This window comes from Drosophila simulans, chromosome 4 (assembly GCF_016746395.2).
Source record: "Drosophila simulans strain w501 chromosome 4, Prin_Dsim_3.1, whole genome shotgun sequence".
Taxonomy (NCBI): Eukaryota; Metazoa; Arthropoda; class Insecta; order Diptera; family Drosophilidae; genus Drosophila; species Drosophila simulans.
This window is the reverse complement of record NC_052524.2, coordinates 715,022-729,184: the sequence shown is the minus strand read 5'-3', so window position 1 is coordinate 729,184 and position 14,163 is coordinate 715,022. Positions and strand designations below refer to the sequence as shown.

General features: G+C 35.3%; 1 protein-coding gene and 2 long non-coding RNA genes across 6 annotated transcripts; 1 reads left to right on the top strand and 2 right to left on the bottom strand.

Moving 5' to 3' along the window:
* LOC6724725 (mediator of RNA polymerase II transcription subunit 26) lies at window positions 1-12,402 on the top strand. 4 transcript variants are annotated; one of them, XM_016174450.3, is made up of 6 exons: window positions 1-197; window positions 392-529; window positions 584-1,418; window positions 2,307-2,933; window positions 8,388-8,459; window positions 9,186-12,402. In XM_016174450.3, the coding sequence occupies exons 2-6, from the start codon at window positions 464-466 to the stop codon at window positions 12,032-12,034; spliced, it is 4,449 nt and encodes a 1,482-aa protein (XP_016037362.1). In that variant the 5' UTR covers window positions 1-197; window positions 392-463; the 3' UTR covers window positions 12,035-12,402. The 4 variants fall into 4 exon arrangements, with proteins under 4 accessions (XP_016037362.1, XP_016037361.1, XP_039152125.1 ...); XM_016174449.3 differs by lacking the exons at window positions 8,388-8,459; window positions 9,186-12,402 and adding exons at window positions 2,990-3,061; window positions 3,788-7,004 and having other exon boundaries at window positions 1-180; XM_039296191.2 differs by lacking the exons at window positions 8,388-8,459; window positions 9,186-12,402 and adding exons at window positions 2,990-3,061; window positions 3,788-7,004.
* On the bottom strand, window positions 6,675-9,186 carry LOC123327327. The gene is made up of 2 exons (XR_006542008.1): window positions 7,672-9,186; window positions 6,675-7,595 (listed from the first exon to the last, which is right to left on the bottom strand). It is a non-coding gene; the product is annotated as an uncharacterized LOC123327327 (long non-coding RNA).
* LOC27208697 lies at window positions 12,073-13,905 on the bottom strand. The gene is made up of 2 exons (XR_001601001.3): window positions 13,070-13,905; window positions 12,073-12,993 (listed from the first exon to the last, which is right to left on the bottom strand). It is a non-coding gene; the product is annotated as an uncharacterized LOC27208697 (long non-coding RNA).
* Window positions 13,906-14,163: the final 258 nt, after the last annotated feature.

Genomic DNA, 14,163 nt, shown 5'->3' with positions numbered 1-14,163 from the left:
ATTCTTTAATACTTATCGATTTTCTACCACCCTTAAAGTGCAGCTGTCATTGGTAAAAATGGCGAATTGTGATAAAGTCGGGAAGTCGACCATAAATTATTAATTTACGTTATTTTGGAACAAATACAAATTTTCATATTCAAGGAAGTGCGCTGAGGAAGCACAGACTTTACATTCGAAGTGTGCACATTTTAGTTGTAAGCATAACGTTTGAGCAATAGTCTTGTATTGGTGTGAGTGTTTCACAGACACAGACACGCTACTAACTCGGACATTATACTTTTTCAACTGCTGGGTCTTCAAACTTTATTATTTATTTTGCAACAACGTGAAGGGAATACACCTTATTACTTTTAATTTCCTACCGCGGGTACTTTCCTAATTTTTCTAGCTTGGACAGTATTTGCATTTCGCCGTCCCTTGAATCTGGATCAGGGCAATCTTTACACACCGCAAGATATAAATGAACCAAATCGAAATACAGGAACTTACGACTCACCTATCCCAGGCACTTGATCAAAACTACGATGTAAGAAAACGTATTACCTTATCAACAAATCAGTTAATATAAAGATATTTTCAGGTCGTCAATATGGACGCAGTGCTCTGTGTCATATGTGCATTGGAGGGTACAACTATCACCAAGGAGCAGTTGGAGGCCACCAGATTGGCTAAGTACATAAATCAGCTCAGAAGAAGGACTAAGAATGAGCATTTGGCTCGACGTGCAAAATCTTTGCTGAAAAAGTGGCGGGAAATGGTAGGAATTCAGCAAACCGCCACTGAATATTTGGCACATCCCAGTCAAATTTCATCTTCACAACCAGCATTAAATTTGGTTAAGTCCCCTATCAACAGCTTTATTACAGAACCAATTGCTCCTTCGCAGCAAATAGTTTCAGATATGCATTCAAATATCGACTCTGCGGAGCCTCCGCTTTTGGGTGAACATACCCTACTTCATCCGAGCTTCTCCAACCTTGTAAATAGTATAAAAGATAGCGATCGCCACGAAAACATCGCTATAACGACATTTCATACTCACAAGGATCGGCGACATTCGCATGCCATCCGAAGTTGCCACGTGGCCTCTCCTCAGCCGATCGTCATAGATCATTCAATAAATTCCGTGATCAACTTGACCGAAGACAGCACCGTGAAGATAAACGAAACTTCAGTTGTTATTGACATAGCTTCGGATTCCGATGAGAATGACAATAACAGGTCGTTAAATCCAAAAAAATTAAACTCAATTGTTCCTGCGCCACTTCCAACACCATCTACACCAAGCTCACGGCAACGCAAATTAAAAAAGGAAAAAAGAAGTAAGGAAAGAGAAGGACAGGTCGCATCAAATACAAGATTTGGTGCAAAAGTCAGCGACACGTTTCAACAGGCCGCTCTGACAACAGATTCGGGTATGATTCATTTGTATTTTTGTTTGATTGTCTATCATTACCCTTACAGAAGCTCAAAGAAGCTAAAATCAGAAAAATTAAATTTTTTAAATTTAAAAGCTGGAATCGTTTGCCAATTCTTTTTTTTTGCCCACGTCCAGTTTTTGAGATCAGAATTTTCGAAAAAGTACGACGTTTTTCGAAAATCAAAAAAAAAGTTTTAGAAAAAAGTCAAACTTTTGATTTTCGAAAACTTTTGTGAACAAAAAAAAAAGCTTATTGGCGGGCAAAAAAAAGTCTTAATTTCGATTTATCCGAGCCCAGCTTCTTTAAGCTCCTCGCAGAGGATGTTTGTAACGCAATTCCTCATCTCCAACGCATTTCTAACGCCCACAAATCGCCCAAAACTGCCACGCTTGTTAAATTTTTTTTTGATTTTTCTTCGTTTCATTGTTTGTCTTGCCAATTGGTATACCGAAAACACTTTGGTCACGCGCCTACAAAGTCACCAAAACGGTCACTCGCATGCTTGTACATATAAAACTCTCAGTAATGTTTTGGTACATACATTCTGATGAGATTTTTTCCATAGTTGCGGGCCATTGGGTTTGTTCAGACACAGATAATTTGTTTTTTTATTTTTTTATACATAATACAGTAAATACAGTAAATTTAAAAGTGATTACTTATTTAAACATTATACCTATAAACATTTTATTATGCGTGTTTACAGCGCAGAAGTTTATTGGTAACTAAACAGCGTTAGAATATGCGAACAAAGAGTGATCGACGATTAGTAGCGAAAACACTCAAAAACGAATTAACCGTTGCTCGCCGTTGCTATATTCAACACATTTCATTTAAAAATTTTTTAATATAAATGTTAAAAAAATGTATTTATATTTTCAGAAATATTTTCCCTTTCAAACAGTTCTATGAGCTCAATTGTATCTGGAGATGCTACATTAAGTTATTCGCAGAATAAATCTCGACTAAACTCAAACGAATTGACCTTTACCGGTCGGTTTAAGGCGGTTGACCATTTGTTTCGAAGCACCGAGTCAGGGAAACGCAAAATTGATGAGTATAGTGCTTACGACTCAAACGCATCATGTAGTCGTCTATCGCCTTCAACTGTAGACGAAGTAAAGAAAGCTGAACATTTATTTGATGCTCAGTTAACTAATGCAACCGCGAATCAGATGCCTATGTCCGCTGTCGGCTATGAGTCAAGTACTAGACATGAGTATTTGGAAAGCGAATCGCCTTCCCAGATCCCAAAACGACGTGGTAGGAAAAAAGGATCAAAAGGAGTAGACGCACTTATTGCAAAGGAATCATCAAGCCTGTCTCAACAAATATTTTTTGGTGGCTCTGTTAAAAAAGTTAAGACTACAAAAGAACTTTTTAATGAAATTCAGAGCAGAAAATTAAGTGTTTCTATGCAATCATCTGCGAGTAATCTTTCAAATTCGTCAACAAATCGAGATCTGACTTCGCATACCACATTTCCGAGACAAACTTCTTCTTGCTCAGGTTGTTTTTTGTAAATGCTAAATTTTCACAATTAAATTGTACCACAATCTTTCCAGACACTTCAATGCATTCTCCACATATATTGGAAACTTTATCTGGCAGTGCTATCTTCGCAAGTAAAATAGATGGTAAGAGCAACTAATTGTTGGAAAATCGATGACGCAGATTAGACCTGTATGATATAAGAATGTTCGTTACTTTTTCGCAAAAATAAATTAAAGTAACCGAGATGCCATCGCTTACTCTGTATCCAATAAAATATTTTCCCGGTTTTTGAACAGCCCTTTTATATATATTTTTTACTTGTTCATATATGCGCGTATATCTGTTGAGTAATATGATTATTATACCCTTCACTAGTATATGTATATGACTTTGCGCTACGAGTAAGGCGTTTTCTAGATTGGTACAAATGATCTTGAGCATGACTCATAGGTCCTATAAAAGTGGAGAGTCTGGATTTAAAATGCATATGCATGTTTATTACAAACTTCAGCTATGCCCAATATTTTAACAGCCCAAGAAAAGGAACCAGAAAAATCAGATATTTCAAAAATTACGGATGTTACTAGAACGGGAACATAATTATACCCGCCCACCTTTTTTAAAAATTAATGGATATTTTGTCACAACTTTATTATACACTAAGCGTAAATTTCTATCGATTTGCAAAAAATTATTTTTGGCACGCCCACTCTAACACCCTAAGGCCTCCGAACCGGTGACGTTTAATTTTTAAATTTTTTCTTAATCTATTCCCCAATACACACTAGCTGAGTAACGGGTATCAGATAGTCGGGAAACTCGATTATAGCATTCTCTCTTGTTTAATGTAAACATTTCTCTCTTTACAGATCTGGCAAATACTGATAGTGATACCGTCACTTCAGATCCATCACACGATAGTAATAAATCACAAGAGATAAAGGAATGTACTTCGTTAGATAGCAATAGCAATTCTGTTCAGAGCTTACCTTTAGCAAATAATCGGGAAAACTTGATTCCCAAAAATGTTAATGATATCACCACTCAACTAATGCATCTAATTCACAGCTTAAACAGCCCGCTGAGTATAATTGAAATTGAGAGGGTGTACCAAGAAAAAATAATACCATGTACTTGCATAGTTATCGAAGAGGTTGAAGGAACATTAGGAGAATCGAATAATTGCACTTTAGATGACCAGTCGAAGAATGCAAAAATAAGTTTAAATTCTAAAGACAACCTTTTTTGTCACAATCAAGATAATTTTCCTACTTCACAACGCTCTATTAATGGTGAAGTAATTGACACTCAGCCAAAATTGGTAAAGTCCATATTTGATCTAGATTTTGATGATAACGACGATCCATTAAATTTAATTATGGATGAAATTCAAAAGCCTATTGCCAGAGCCGAAGAGTTAAAAAATAATAAATCAGATACCAAAAACATTCATTTTGGTGCATCTGCACAAAATGTTTCGTTTAATATCAATTTCAGCGACGATGCTCAACAAGATAATTCGAATCAAGAAAGAGAAAAAAGTGAAACACAAAATGCTATTCCTGCTTTTACAGTTCACGAAGATCCGGATTGCTTGGCAAGGCAAAGGTTTTATATACAAACAAACAAAGTGACCAGCTTTCACATTAATGCGTTGCACAATTATTATATACCAAACATAAATGGTAATTGGGATAGTGTGGAATCATTTACAAGTTTTCAACCTAAGCACACAATTATGGATACCATGGAATCGTACACGGTGACTAATGGAGCTGATGTTGTTCCTAAATATGGACTTCTAACATCAGATCGAATAAGAAAAGATCTAAGTTCACTTAAAAGTATTAAACCTTATAGGGTAAAAAAATTTACATCTTTATTTTCACCGTTTCTTGGTGTTGCAAAGTGTTTACCAACGTGTCGAAGAGCTAGACGAAGGCTTAAAAATTTTGTTACCTTGTCCACTGCGAATGATAATACAGCTAAGAATTTTGAAAGCCTTGAAAATATGAAAGCTTCCTTTAAAAACTGCAACCCGCTAAATGTTAAAATCGATGGTACAACTTCTGCTATTTACAGCCATAATGAAAACCATGTGCCAATGCAAGTCAATACCAACGTCGAACAATTACCGCCGTCGCAATCATTCTCCGGTAATGCCATCAGTTATAATTTACTAAAGCTGGCCGATGATAAAGTGCGTGATGACGAAATCAGCGATAAAAGCAGTAATCACGGTTGTCAAGAAAACAGTCCATATAGCAGTTCTAGCAGTAGTGGCTACTCCGATAGCAAGGAAGATCAACACAATATAATCAAAAATCAGCAAAATAAAAGCATTCAATTAAACAGTAGAAATTCAGATATGAATAGAAGAAAAAGAAGAATATATTTAGAGGATGATTCAAAAAAGAAGAAACATTATCGAAAACGAATAAAGGCTGCTGTAAACGGAACTTGTTCAAATCTGCATAGAAATTTAAACAGCAGTGACAGCGAAAATGGAATGGAAAATGATTATAAAAATGAATACGGAAACAGTAATAATGAAGAATATGCTATTGTTCAACGTCCAGCAGGTGATGGGGAAAATTGCAGAAATCACATTGTATTGACAATAAAAAAAACTCCAAGTAAAATTAATTCTCCAGCTAACTCTATGAATGCATTTTCTCCTTCATCTACATCAGATGCAGCAAATTTGAAAAAATCGATTCTAGACTTTTGTCTGGAAGATACAAATATATCACAAAGTATAACAGAAATTCCACAAAAAAAAAAAGAGGATTTGTCGAAATCGAACAGAATTGTCCATCAGTCTCGATGTTCTGCCTATCGCAGAATATTTCGAAAATCTGACAAAAGTCAAACTAAATTTATTGATCTAGAATTAAAACATTTATTTCATTTGAAATCAAATCCACCATGTATATTGGCAAATTCTAAGCTACACAACAAACTATTTTTCCCTCACGAATTGTCTATGGATAATACTTCAGGCATAAGAGAAAGAATAATAAATTATAGCAGTAGCAGCAGCTCGAGTTATGATGATGATAGCGAAGTTGAAAATACTTCTTTTGTTAAGAAAGCTAATGTAAAAAAATGTTCAGCTTACAATAACCATAATTTAAAAACTGAGACTGAAACGTGTGCCGCAACTGCGATTTCTGAGTTCAAATTCGAAAGTGATGAAGACTCAATGTTAACTTCATTAGGCGATAGTGATATAGATATTCAGGATGAAATACACGCAACAAACGATTCGGTTGATTATTGCAATGATTTTCAAAACAACAAAATGCTAGAATCTTTTAATTCAATATTTGTTGACAGTCTACGGACGAATACGAAAAATGAATCTGGCAATATGGAATCATCTCCGCATATAACATCGCTGGAATCATTAAAACCTGAGAATGTGGATGCTATTTCAAGATATTGTAACAATAACAACTTAGGTGTAAACTTATCCAATGAGCTCAGTAACACTAGTGCGAAATCGATCAAATCGTTGGATTCAACAGAGAAGCTGCCATCACTTGGCAATGAGCACTGTACTGGGATTAAAACATCTTCAGATTTGGCCTCTACCAGTATTGCTGATAAAAAATTAACTAGGATTCAACAATTCAAAGAATGGCATCAAGTTCTTCAGTTAAAATCGTACAACAATGAGCCCCTAATTGTTTTGCCTTACGTTTTGCTTGAATAAATTTAACGTTTCTTTCACGCTGTGTGATAGCATTTCCGAAACAAAAAACATGAGAAGGCGTGTAGCAAAATATAATACGTTAAAAAATATTTTTAACTTACATTTAATCTTATTTAGTATACACTTAGTACGTTTTGATCAGATCACAGCACAGGTTGGTTAATTCTATATCTAACAGGATTAAAATATAACAAAAAAGGAAAAATAAATTTGGTTCGCAATAAGAATTTTCGTTACTTTGTACTTTTAAAAAATGTAAATTTTTTCCACCTTAAGAAAATTAATTAAATTTATAAATATAACACTTAATGTATAATTGTATATAAACTAACCTTCTAGTTTCCCAATAAATTTTATTTAAAAAAAGACTTCCTGATCCACATGGTGGGGGGTTGATCTTTTAGCATAAATGTTTCTTATAAAATGAATCCATATAGAATTTAATTCAAAAATAATTACAATTTGCTTAGAAATTGGCACCCAATAAAAGTCACGAAAAAGATCGTGACTCTTATTGTTCTCTTATTGGTATTTTGCTCGCCTTTTGCTCGTCCCCGTCTCTTTTTTGCCAACATAATTTGCTTTGCATGTTCCGTTGCGCCTTACATATGTGCTCGCCGTCTGAGAGCGACCGACGGCTTATCAATCGGCTAGAAATTTAAAATCAATTAATTTGTTTAAAATATCGCCAATTCCTCTCTATGATTAGGCACATTAACTTCACTTTATATTCTTAGGAGAGAGATGGCACTCGATACAGTCAGTGAGAGCGTCGTTAGCCAAATTTGTTTTCTTAATTTTCGGACCAGTGTATTATGCCTGGTCCTTCGGACTCCGATGATGAGTTTAACATCAGCGCCTCTGAGGTACGAAAACTACAGAAAATTAGTCAGGCACTTAATTCTTCGTTGTCAGAGTTTGAAAGAAACTATCAGCCATAATACCAACAGCAATGCTCCCTAAAATATCATCAAAAAAACGTTGTCTCCATTATGCCTTTTGATTCATTCCTTTGCTGTTAAGAAAGAGTCTTACCTTGAATGGCGGTGCAATTTGTTAATAGACCTAGACCTAGAAGCCGCTTCCACAAAACCAAGTTCGCCAACCTAGTAGTTGTTGAATTGTTACCGTCAGCTAATAGCAAGGAAGTCCACGATATTAAAACACTGTCGGCAACGAGTTTCAAGTTGAAGTCCCTTAAAAAACGTTGATATATATCGGTGCCAAGCATTTAAAAACACCAAAAATTGTTGCCAAAATATTCCCATATGCCCATATTAGATGTGGTCTGAAACAAGGCTTGGATGTGTAAGGGATGTTTAACGTGTTAACTGTTGCGAAAACCACACAGCCACTTATTAAGGTTTTATCGTTTTTTTATTTTTAGCATATTGCAAGTCCACGCAAAAATGCCACATCCCAGCAAATGTTCAATGACCAATCCAAGGAAAGACTATCAATCCTAGTTTCTCAGATTGGCATTCCATTCCAAATGATGGTGTCCATGATACGCCTTGTCTCAAAATTATCACAATTATTAACGTAGCCCAACCAACACTTGCTCTAGGTCGTACTTCAAACTATTGTCTTGTCTTAAATGGCGGTACTTGAATTAAATCCAAAACCTTGGTAAAATAGCCATTGCGTGCATCTATTCCACCATAATTTCAATGCTCTACTGACGACTTCAAAAAGCTCTTCGACGACCTGGGAACAAAGTTCTAATTCTGGGGACCCCATCTAGATTCCAGACACTTCAATGCATTCTCCACATATATTGGAAACTTTATCTGGCAGTGCTATCTTCGCAAGTAAAATAGATGGTAAGAGCAACTAATTGTTGGAAAATCGATGACGCAGATTAGACCTGTATGATATAAGAATGTTCGTTACTTTTTCGCAAAAATAAATTAAAGTAACCGAGATGCCATCGCTTACTCTGTATCCAATAAAATATTTTCCCGGTTTTTGAACAGCCCTTTTATATATATTTTTTACTTGTTCATATATGCGCGTATATCTGTTGAGTAATATGATTATTATACCCTTCACTAGTATATGTATATGACTTTGCGCTACGAGTAAGGCGTTTTCTAGATTGGTACAAATGATCTTGAGCATGACTCATAGGTCCTATAAAAGTGGAGAGTCTGGATTTAAAATGCATATGCATGTTTATTACAAACTTCAGCTATGCCCAATATTTTAACAGCCCAAGAAAAGGAACCAGAAAAATCAGATATTTCAAAAATTACGGATGTTACTAGAACGGGAACATAATTATACCCGCCCACCTTTTTTAAAAATTAATGGATATTTTGTCACAACTTTATTATACACTAAGCGTAAATTTCTATCGATTTGCAAAAAATTATTTTTGGCACGCCCACTCTAACACCCTAAGGCCTCCGAACCGGTGACGTTTAATTTTTAAATTTTTTCTTAATCTATTCCCCAATACACACTAGCTGAGTAACGGGTATCAGATAGTCGGGAAACTCGATTATAGCATTCTCTCTTGTTTAATGTAAACATTTCTCTCTTTACAGATCTGGCAAATACTGATAGTGATACCGTCACTTCAGATCCATCACACGATAGTAATAAATCACAAGAGATAAAGGAATGTACTTCGTTAGATAGCAATAGCAATTCTGTTCAGAGCTTACCTTTAGCAAATAATCGGGAAAACTTGATTCCCAAAAATGTTAATGATATCACCACTCAACTAATGCATCTAATTCACAGCTTAAACAGCCCGCTGAGTATAATTGAAATTGAGAGGGTGTACCAAGAAAAAATAATACCATGTACTTGCATAGTTATCGAAGAGGTTGAAGGAACATTAGGAGAATCGAATAATTGCACTTTAGATGACCAGTCGAAGAATGCAAAAATAAGTTTAAATTCTAAAGACAACCTTTTTTGTCACAATCAAGATAATTTTCCTACTTCACAACGCTCTATTAATGGTGAAGTAATTGACACTCAGCCAAAATTGGTAAAGTCCATATTTGATCTAGATTTTGATGATAACGACGATCCATTAAATTTAATTATGGATGAAATTCAAAAGCCTATTGCCAGAGCCGAAGAGTTAAAAAATAATAAATCAGATACCAAAAACATTCATTTTGGTGCATCTGCACAAAATGTTTCGTTTAATATCAATTTCAGCGACGATGCTCAACAAGATAATTCGAATCAAGAAAGAGAAAAAAGTGAAACACAAAATGCTATTCCTGCTTTTACAGTTCACGAAGATCCGGATTGCTTGGCAAGGCAAAGGTTTTATATACAAACAAACAAAGTGACCAGCTTTCACATTAATGCGTTGCACAATTATTATATACCAAACATAAATGGTAATTGGGATAGTGTGGAATCATTTACAAGTTTTCAACCTAAGCACACAATTATGGATACCATGGAATCGTACACGGTGACTAATGGAGCTGATGTTGTTCCTAAATATGGACTTCTAACATCAGATCGAATAAGAAAAGATCTAAGTTCACTTAAAAGTATTAAACCTTATAGGGTAAAAAAATTTACATCTTTATTTTCACCGTTTCTTGGTGTTGCAAAGTGTTTACCAACGTGTCGAAGAGCTAGACGAAGGCTTAAAAATTTTGTTACCTTGTCCACTGCGAATGATAATACAGCTAAGAATTTTGAAAGCCTTGAAAATATGAAAGCTTCCTTTAAAAACTGCAACCCGCTAAATGTTAAAATCGATGGTACAACTTCTGCTATTTACAGCCATAATGAAAACCATGTGCCAATGCAAGTCAATACCAACGTCGAACAATTACCGCCGTCGCAATCATTCTCCGGTAATGCCATCAGTTATAATTTACTAAAGCTGGCCGATGATAAAGTGCGTGATGACGAAATCAGCGATAAAAGCAGTAATCACGGTTGTCAAGAAAACAGTCCATATAGCAGTTCTAGCAGTAGTGGCTACTCCGATAGCAAGGAAGATCAACACAATATAATCAAAAATCAGCAAAATAAAAGCATTCAATTAAACAGTAGAAATTCAGATATGAATAGAAGAAAAAGAAGAATATATTTAGAGGATGATTCAAAAAAGAAGAAACATTATCGAAAACGAATAAAGGCTGCTGTAAACGGAACTTGTTCAAATCTGCATAGAAATTTAAACAGCAGTGACAGCGAAAATGGAATGGAAAATGATTATAAAAATGAATACGGAAACAGTAATAATGAAGAATATGCTATTGTTCAACGTCCAGCAGGTGATGGGGAAAATTGCAGAAATCACATTGTATTGACAATAAAAAAAACTCCAAGTAAAATTAATTCTCCAGCTAACTCTATGAATGCATTTTCTCCTTCATCTACATCAGATGCAGCAAATTTGAAAAAATCGATTCTAGACTTTTGTCTGGAAGATACAAATATATCACAAAGTATAACAGAAATTCCACAAAAAAAAAAAGAGGATTTGTCGAAATCGAACAGAATTGTCCATCAGTCTCGATGTTCTGCCTATCGCAGAATATTTCGAAAATCTGACAAAAGTCAAACTAAATTTATTGATCTAGAATTAAAACATTTATTTCATTTGAAATCAAATCCACCATGTATATTGGCAAATTCTAAGCTACACAACAAACTATTTTTCCCTCACGAATTGTCTATGGATAATACTTCAGGCATAAGAGAAAGAATAATAAATTATAGCAGTAGCAGCAGCTCGAGTTATGATGATGATAGCGAAGTTGAAAATACTTCTTTTGTTAAGAAAGCTAATGTAAAAAAATGTTCAGCTTACAATAACCATAATTTAAAAACTGAGACTGAAACGTGTGCCGCAACTGCGATTTCTGAGTTCAAATTCGAAAGTGATGAAGACTCAATGTTAACTTCATTAGGCGATAGTGATATAGATATTCAGGATGAAATACACGCAACAAACGATTCGGTTGATTATTGCAATGATTTTCAAAACAACAAAATGCTAGAATCTTTTAATTCAATATTTGTTGACAGTCTACGGACGAATACGAAAAATGAATCTGGCAATATGGAATCATCTCCGCATATAACATCGCTGGAATCATTAAAACCTGAGAATGTGGATGCTATTTCAAGATATTGTAACAATAACAACTTAGGTGTAAACTTATCCAATGAGCTCAGTAACACTAGTGCGAAATCGATCAAATCGTTGGATTCAACAGAGAAGCTGCCATCACTTGGCAATGAGCACTGTACTGGGATTAAAACATCTTCAGATTTGGCCTCTACCAGTATTGCTGATAAAAAATTAACTAGGATTCAACAATTCAAAGAATGGCATCAAGTTCTTCAGTTAAAATCGTACAACAATGAGCCCCTAATTGTTTTGCCTTACGTTTTGCTTGAATAAATTTAACGTTTCTTTCACGCTGTGTGATAGCATTTCCGAAACAAAAAACATGAGAAGGCGTGTAGCAAAATATAATACGTTAAAAAATATTTTTAACTTACATTTAATCTTATTTAGTATACACTTAGTACGTTTTGATCAGATCACAGCACAGGTTGGTTAATTCTATATCTAACAGGATTAAAATATAACAAAAAAGGAAAAATAAATTTGGTTCGCAATAAGAATTTTCGTTACTTTGTACTTTTAAAAAATGTAAATTTTTTCCACCTTAAGAAAATTAATTAAATTTATAAATATAACACTTAATGTATAATTGTATATAAACTAACCTTCTAGTTTCCCAATAAATTTTATTTAAAAAAAGACTTCCTGATCCACATGGTGGGGGGTTGATCTTTTAGCATAAATGTTTCTTATAAAATGAATCCATATAGAATTTAATTCAAAAATAATTACAATTTGCTTAGAAATTGGCACCCAATAAAAGTCACGAAAAAGATCGTGACTCTTATTGTTCTCTTATTGGTATTTTGCTCGCCTTTTGCTCGTCCCCGTCTCTTTTTTGCCAACATAATTTGCTTTGCATGTTCCGTTGCGCCTTACATATGTGCTCGCCGTCTGAGAGCGACCGACGGCTTATCAATCGGCTAGAAATTTAAAATCAATTAATTTGTTTAAAATATCGCCAATTCCTCTCTATGATTAGGCACATTAACTTCACTTTATATTCTTAGGAGAGAGATGGCACTCGATACAGTCAGTGAGAGCGTCGTTAGCCAAATTTGTTTTCTTAATTTTCGGACCAGTGTATTATGCCTGGTCCTTCGGACTCCGATGATGAGTTTAACATCAGCGCCTCTGAGGTACGAAAACTACAGAAAATTAGTCAGGCACTTAATTCTTCGTTGTCAGAGTTTGAAAGAAACTATCAGCCATAATACCAACAGCAATGCTCCCTAAAATATCATCAAAAAAACGTTGTCTCCATTATGCCTTTTGATTCATTCCTTTGCTGTTAAGAAAGAGTCTTACCTTGAATGGCGGTGCAATTTGTTAATAGACCTAGACCTAGAAGCCGCTTCCACAAAACCAAGTTCGCCAACCTAGTAGTTGTTGAATTGTTACCGTCAGCTAATAGCAAGGAAGTCCACGATATTAAAACACTGTCGGCAACGAGTTTCAAGTTGAAGTCCCTTAAAAAACGTTGATATATATCGGTGCCAAGCATTTAAAAACACCAAAAATTGTTGCCAAAATATTCCCATATGCCCATATTAGATGTGGTCTGAAACAAGGCTTGGATGTGTAAGGGATGTTTAACGTGTTAACTGTTGCGAAAACCACACAGCCACTTATTAAGGTTTTATCGTTTTTTTATTTTTAGCATATTGCAAGTCCACGCAAAAATGCCACATCCCAGCAAATGTTCAATGACCAATCCAAGGAAAGACTATCAATCCTAGTTTCTCAGATTGGCATTCCATTCCAAATGATGGTGTCCATGATACGCCTTGTCTCAAAATTATCACAATTATTAACGTAGCCCAACCAACACTTGCTCTAGGTCGTACTTCAAACTATTGTCTTGTCTTAAATGGCGGTACTTGAATTAAATCCAAAACCTTGGTAAAATAGCCATTGCGTGCATCTATTCCACCATAATTTCAATGCTCTACTGACGACTTCAAAAAGCTCTTCGACGACCTGGGAACAAAGTTCTAATTCTGGGGACCCCATCGTCCGTGGGGTCTCGAAACTCATCCACCCGCGGAAGAGCACTCGCAGACTCATGTCTGTTCAAGTTTCCATGTCCTTGCTACAGAAGGGCCCATGCATACAGCCCATCTATACAGCCAAAGAACACAAGCAACCATTGACTTTTGCTGTCTATAGAGGGCCTTTATAGAGAGCTTTACTCTGATCACATTCCATTGATCATAAAATTTTACGTCGCTGTGGGAAGAATTTTGCCAAGCTCTTTTAAAAACTGAGGTTATGGACAATAATTGCCAAGGGTTTACCCAAGAAGGAAATCCTGATTCTTGATTCTCTACGATCATATCAAGACAAGGAAACCCGGACACCGATAAGCTTGCGAACCACATTCTCTATAATATTTTGGGGAA

Bases quoted from the DNA above. Each gene is read 5' to 3' on its own strand.
- LOC6724725 (XM_016174450.3), top strand. From the start codon at position 464: ATGAACCAAATCGAAATACAGGAACTTACGACTCACCTATCCCAGGCA. The intron at 530-583 runs GTAAGAAAACGT...AGATATTTTCAG, and splicing joins CACTTGATCAAAACTACGAT to GTCGTCAATATGGACGCAGT. The intron at 1,419-2,306 runs GTATGATTCATT...TTATATTTTCAG, and splicing joins CGCTCTGACAACAGATTCGG to AAATATTTTCCCTTTCAAAC.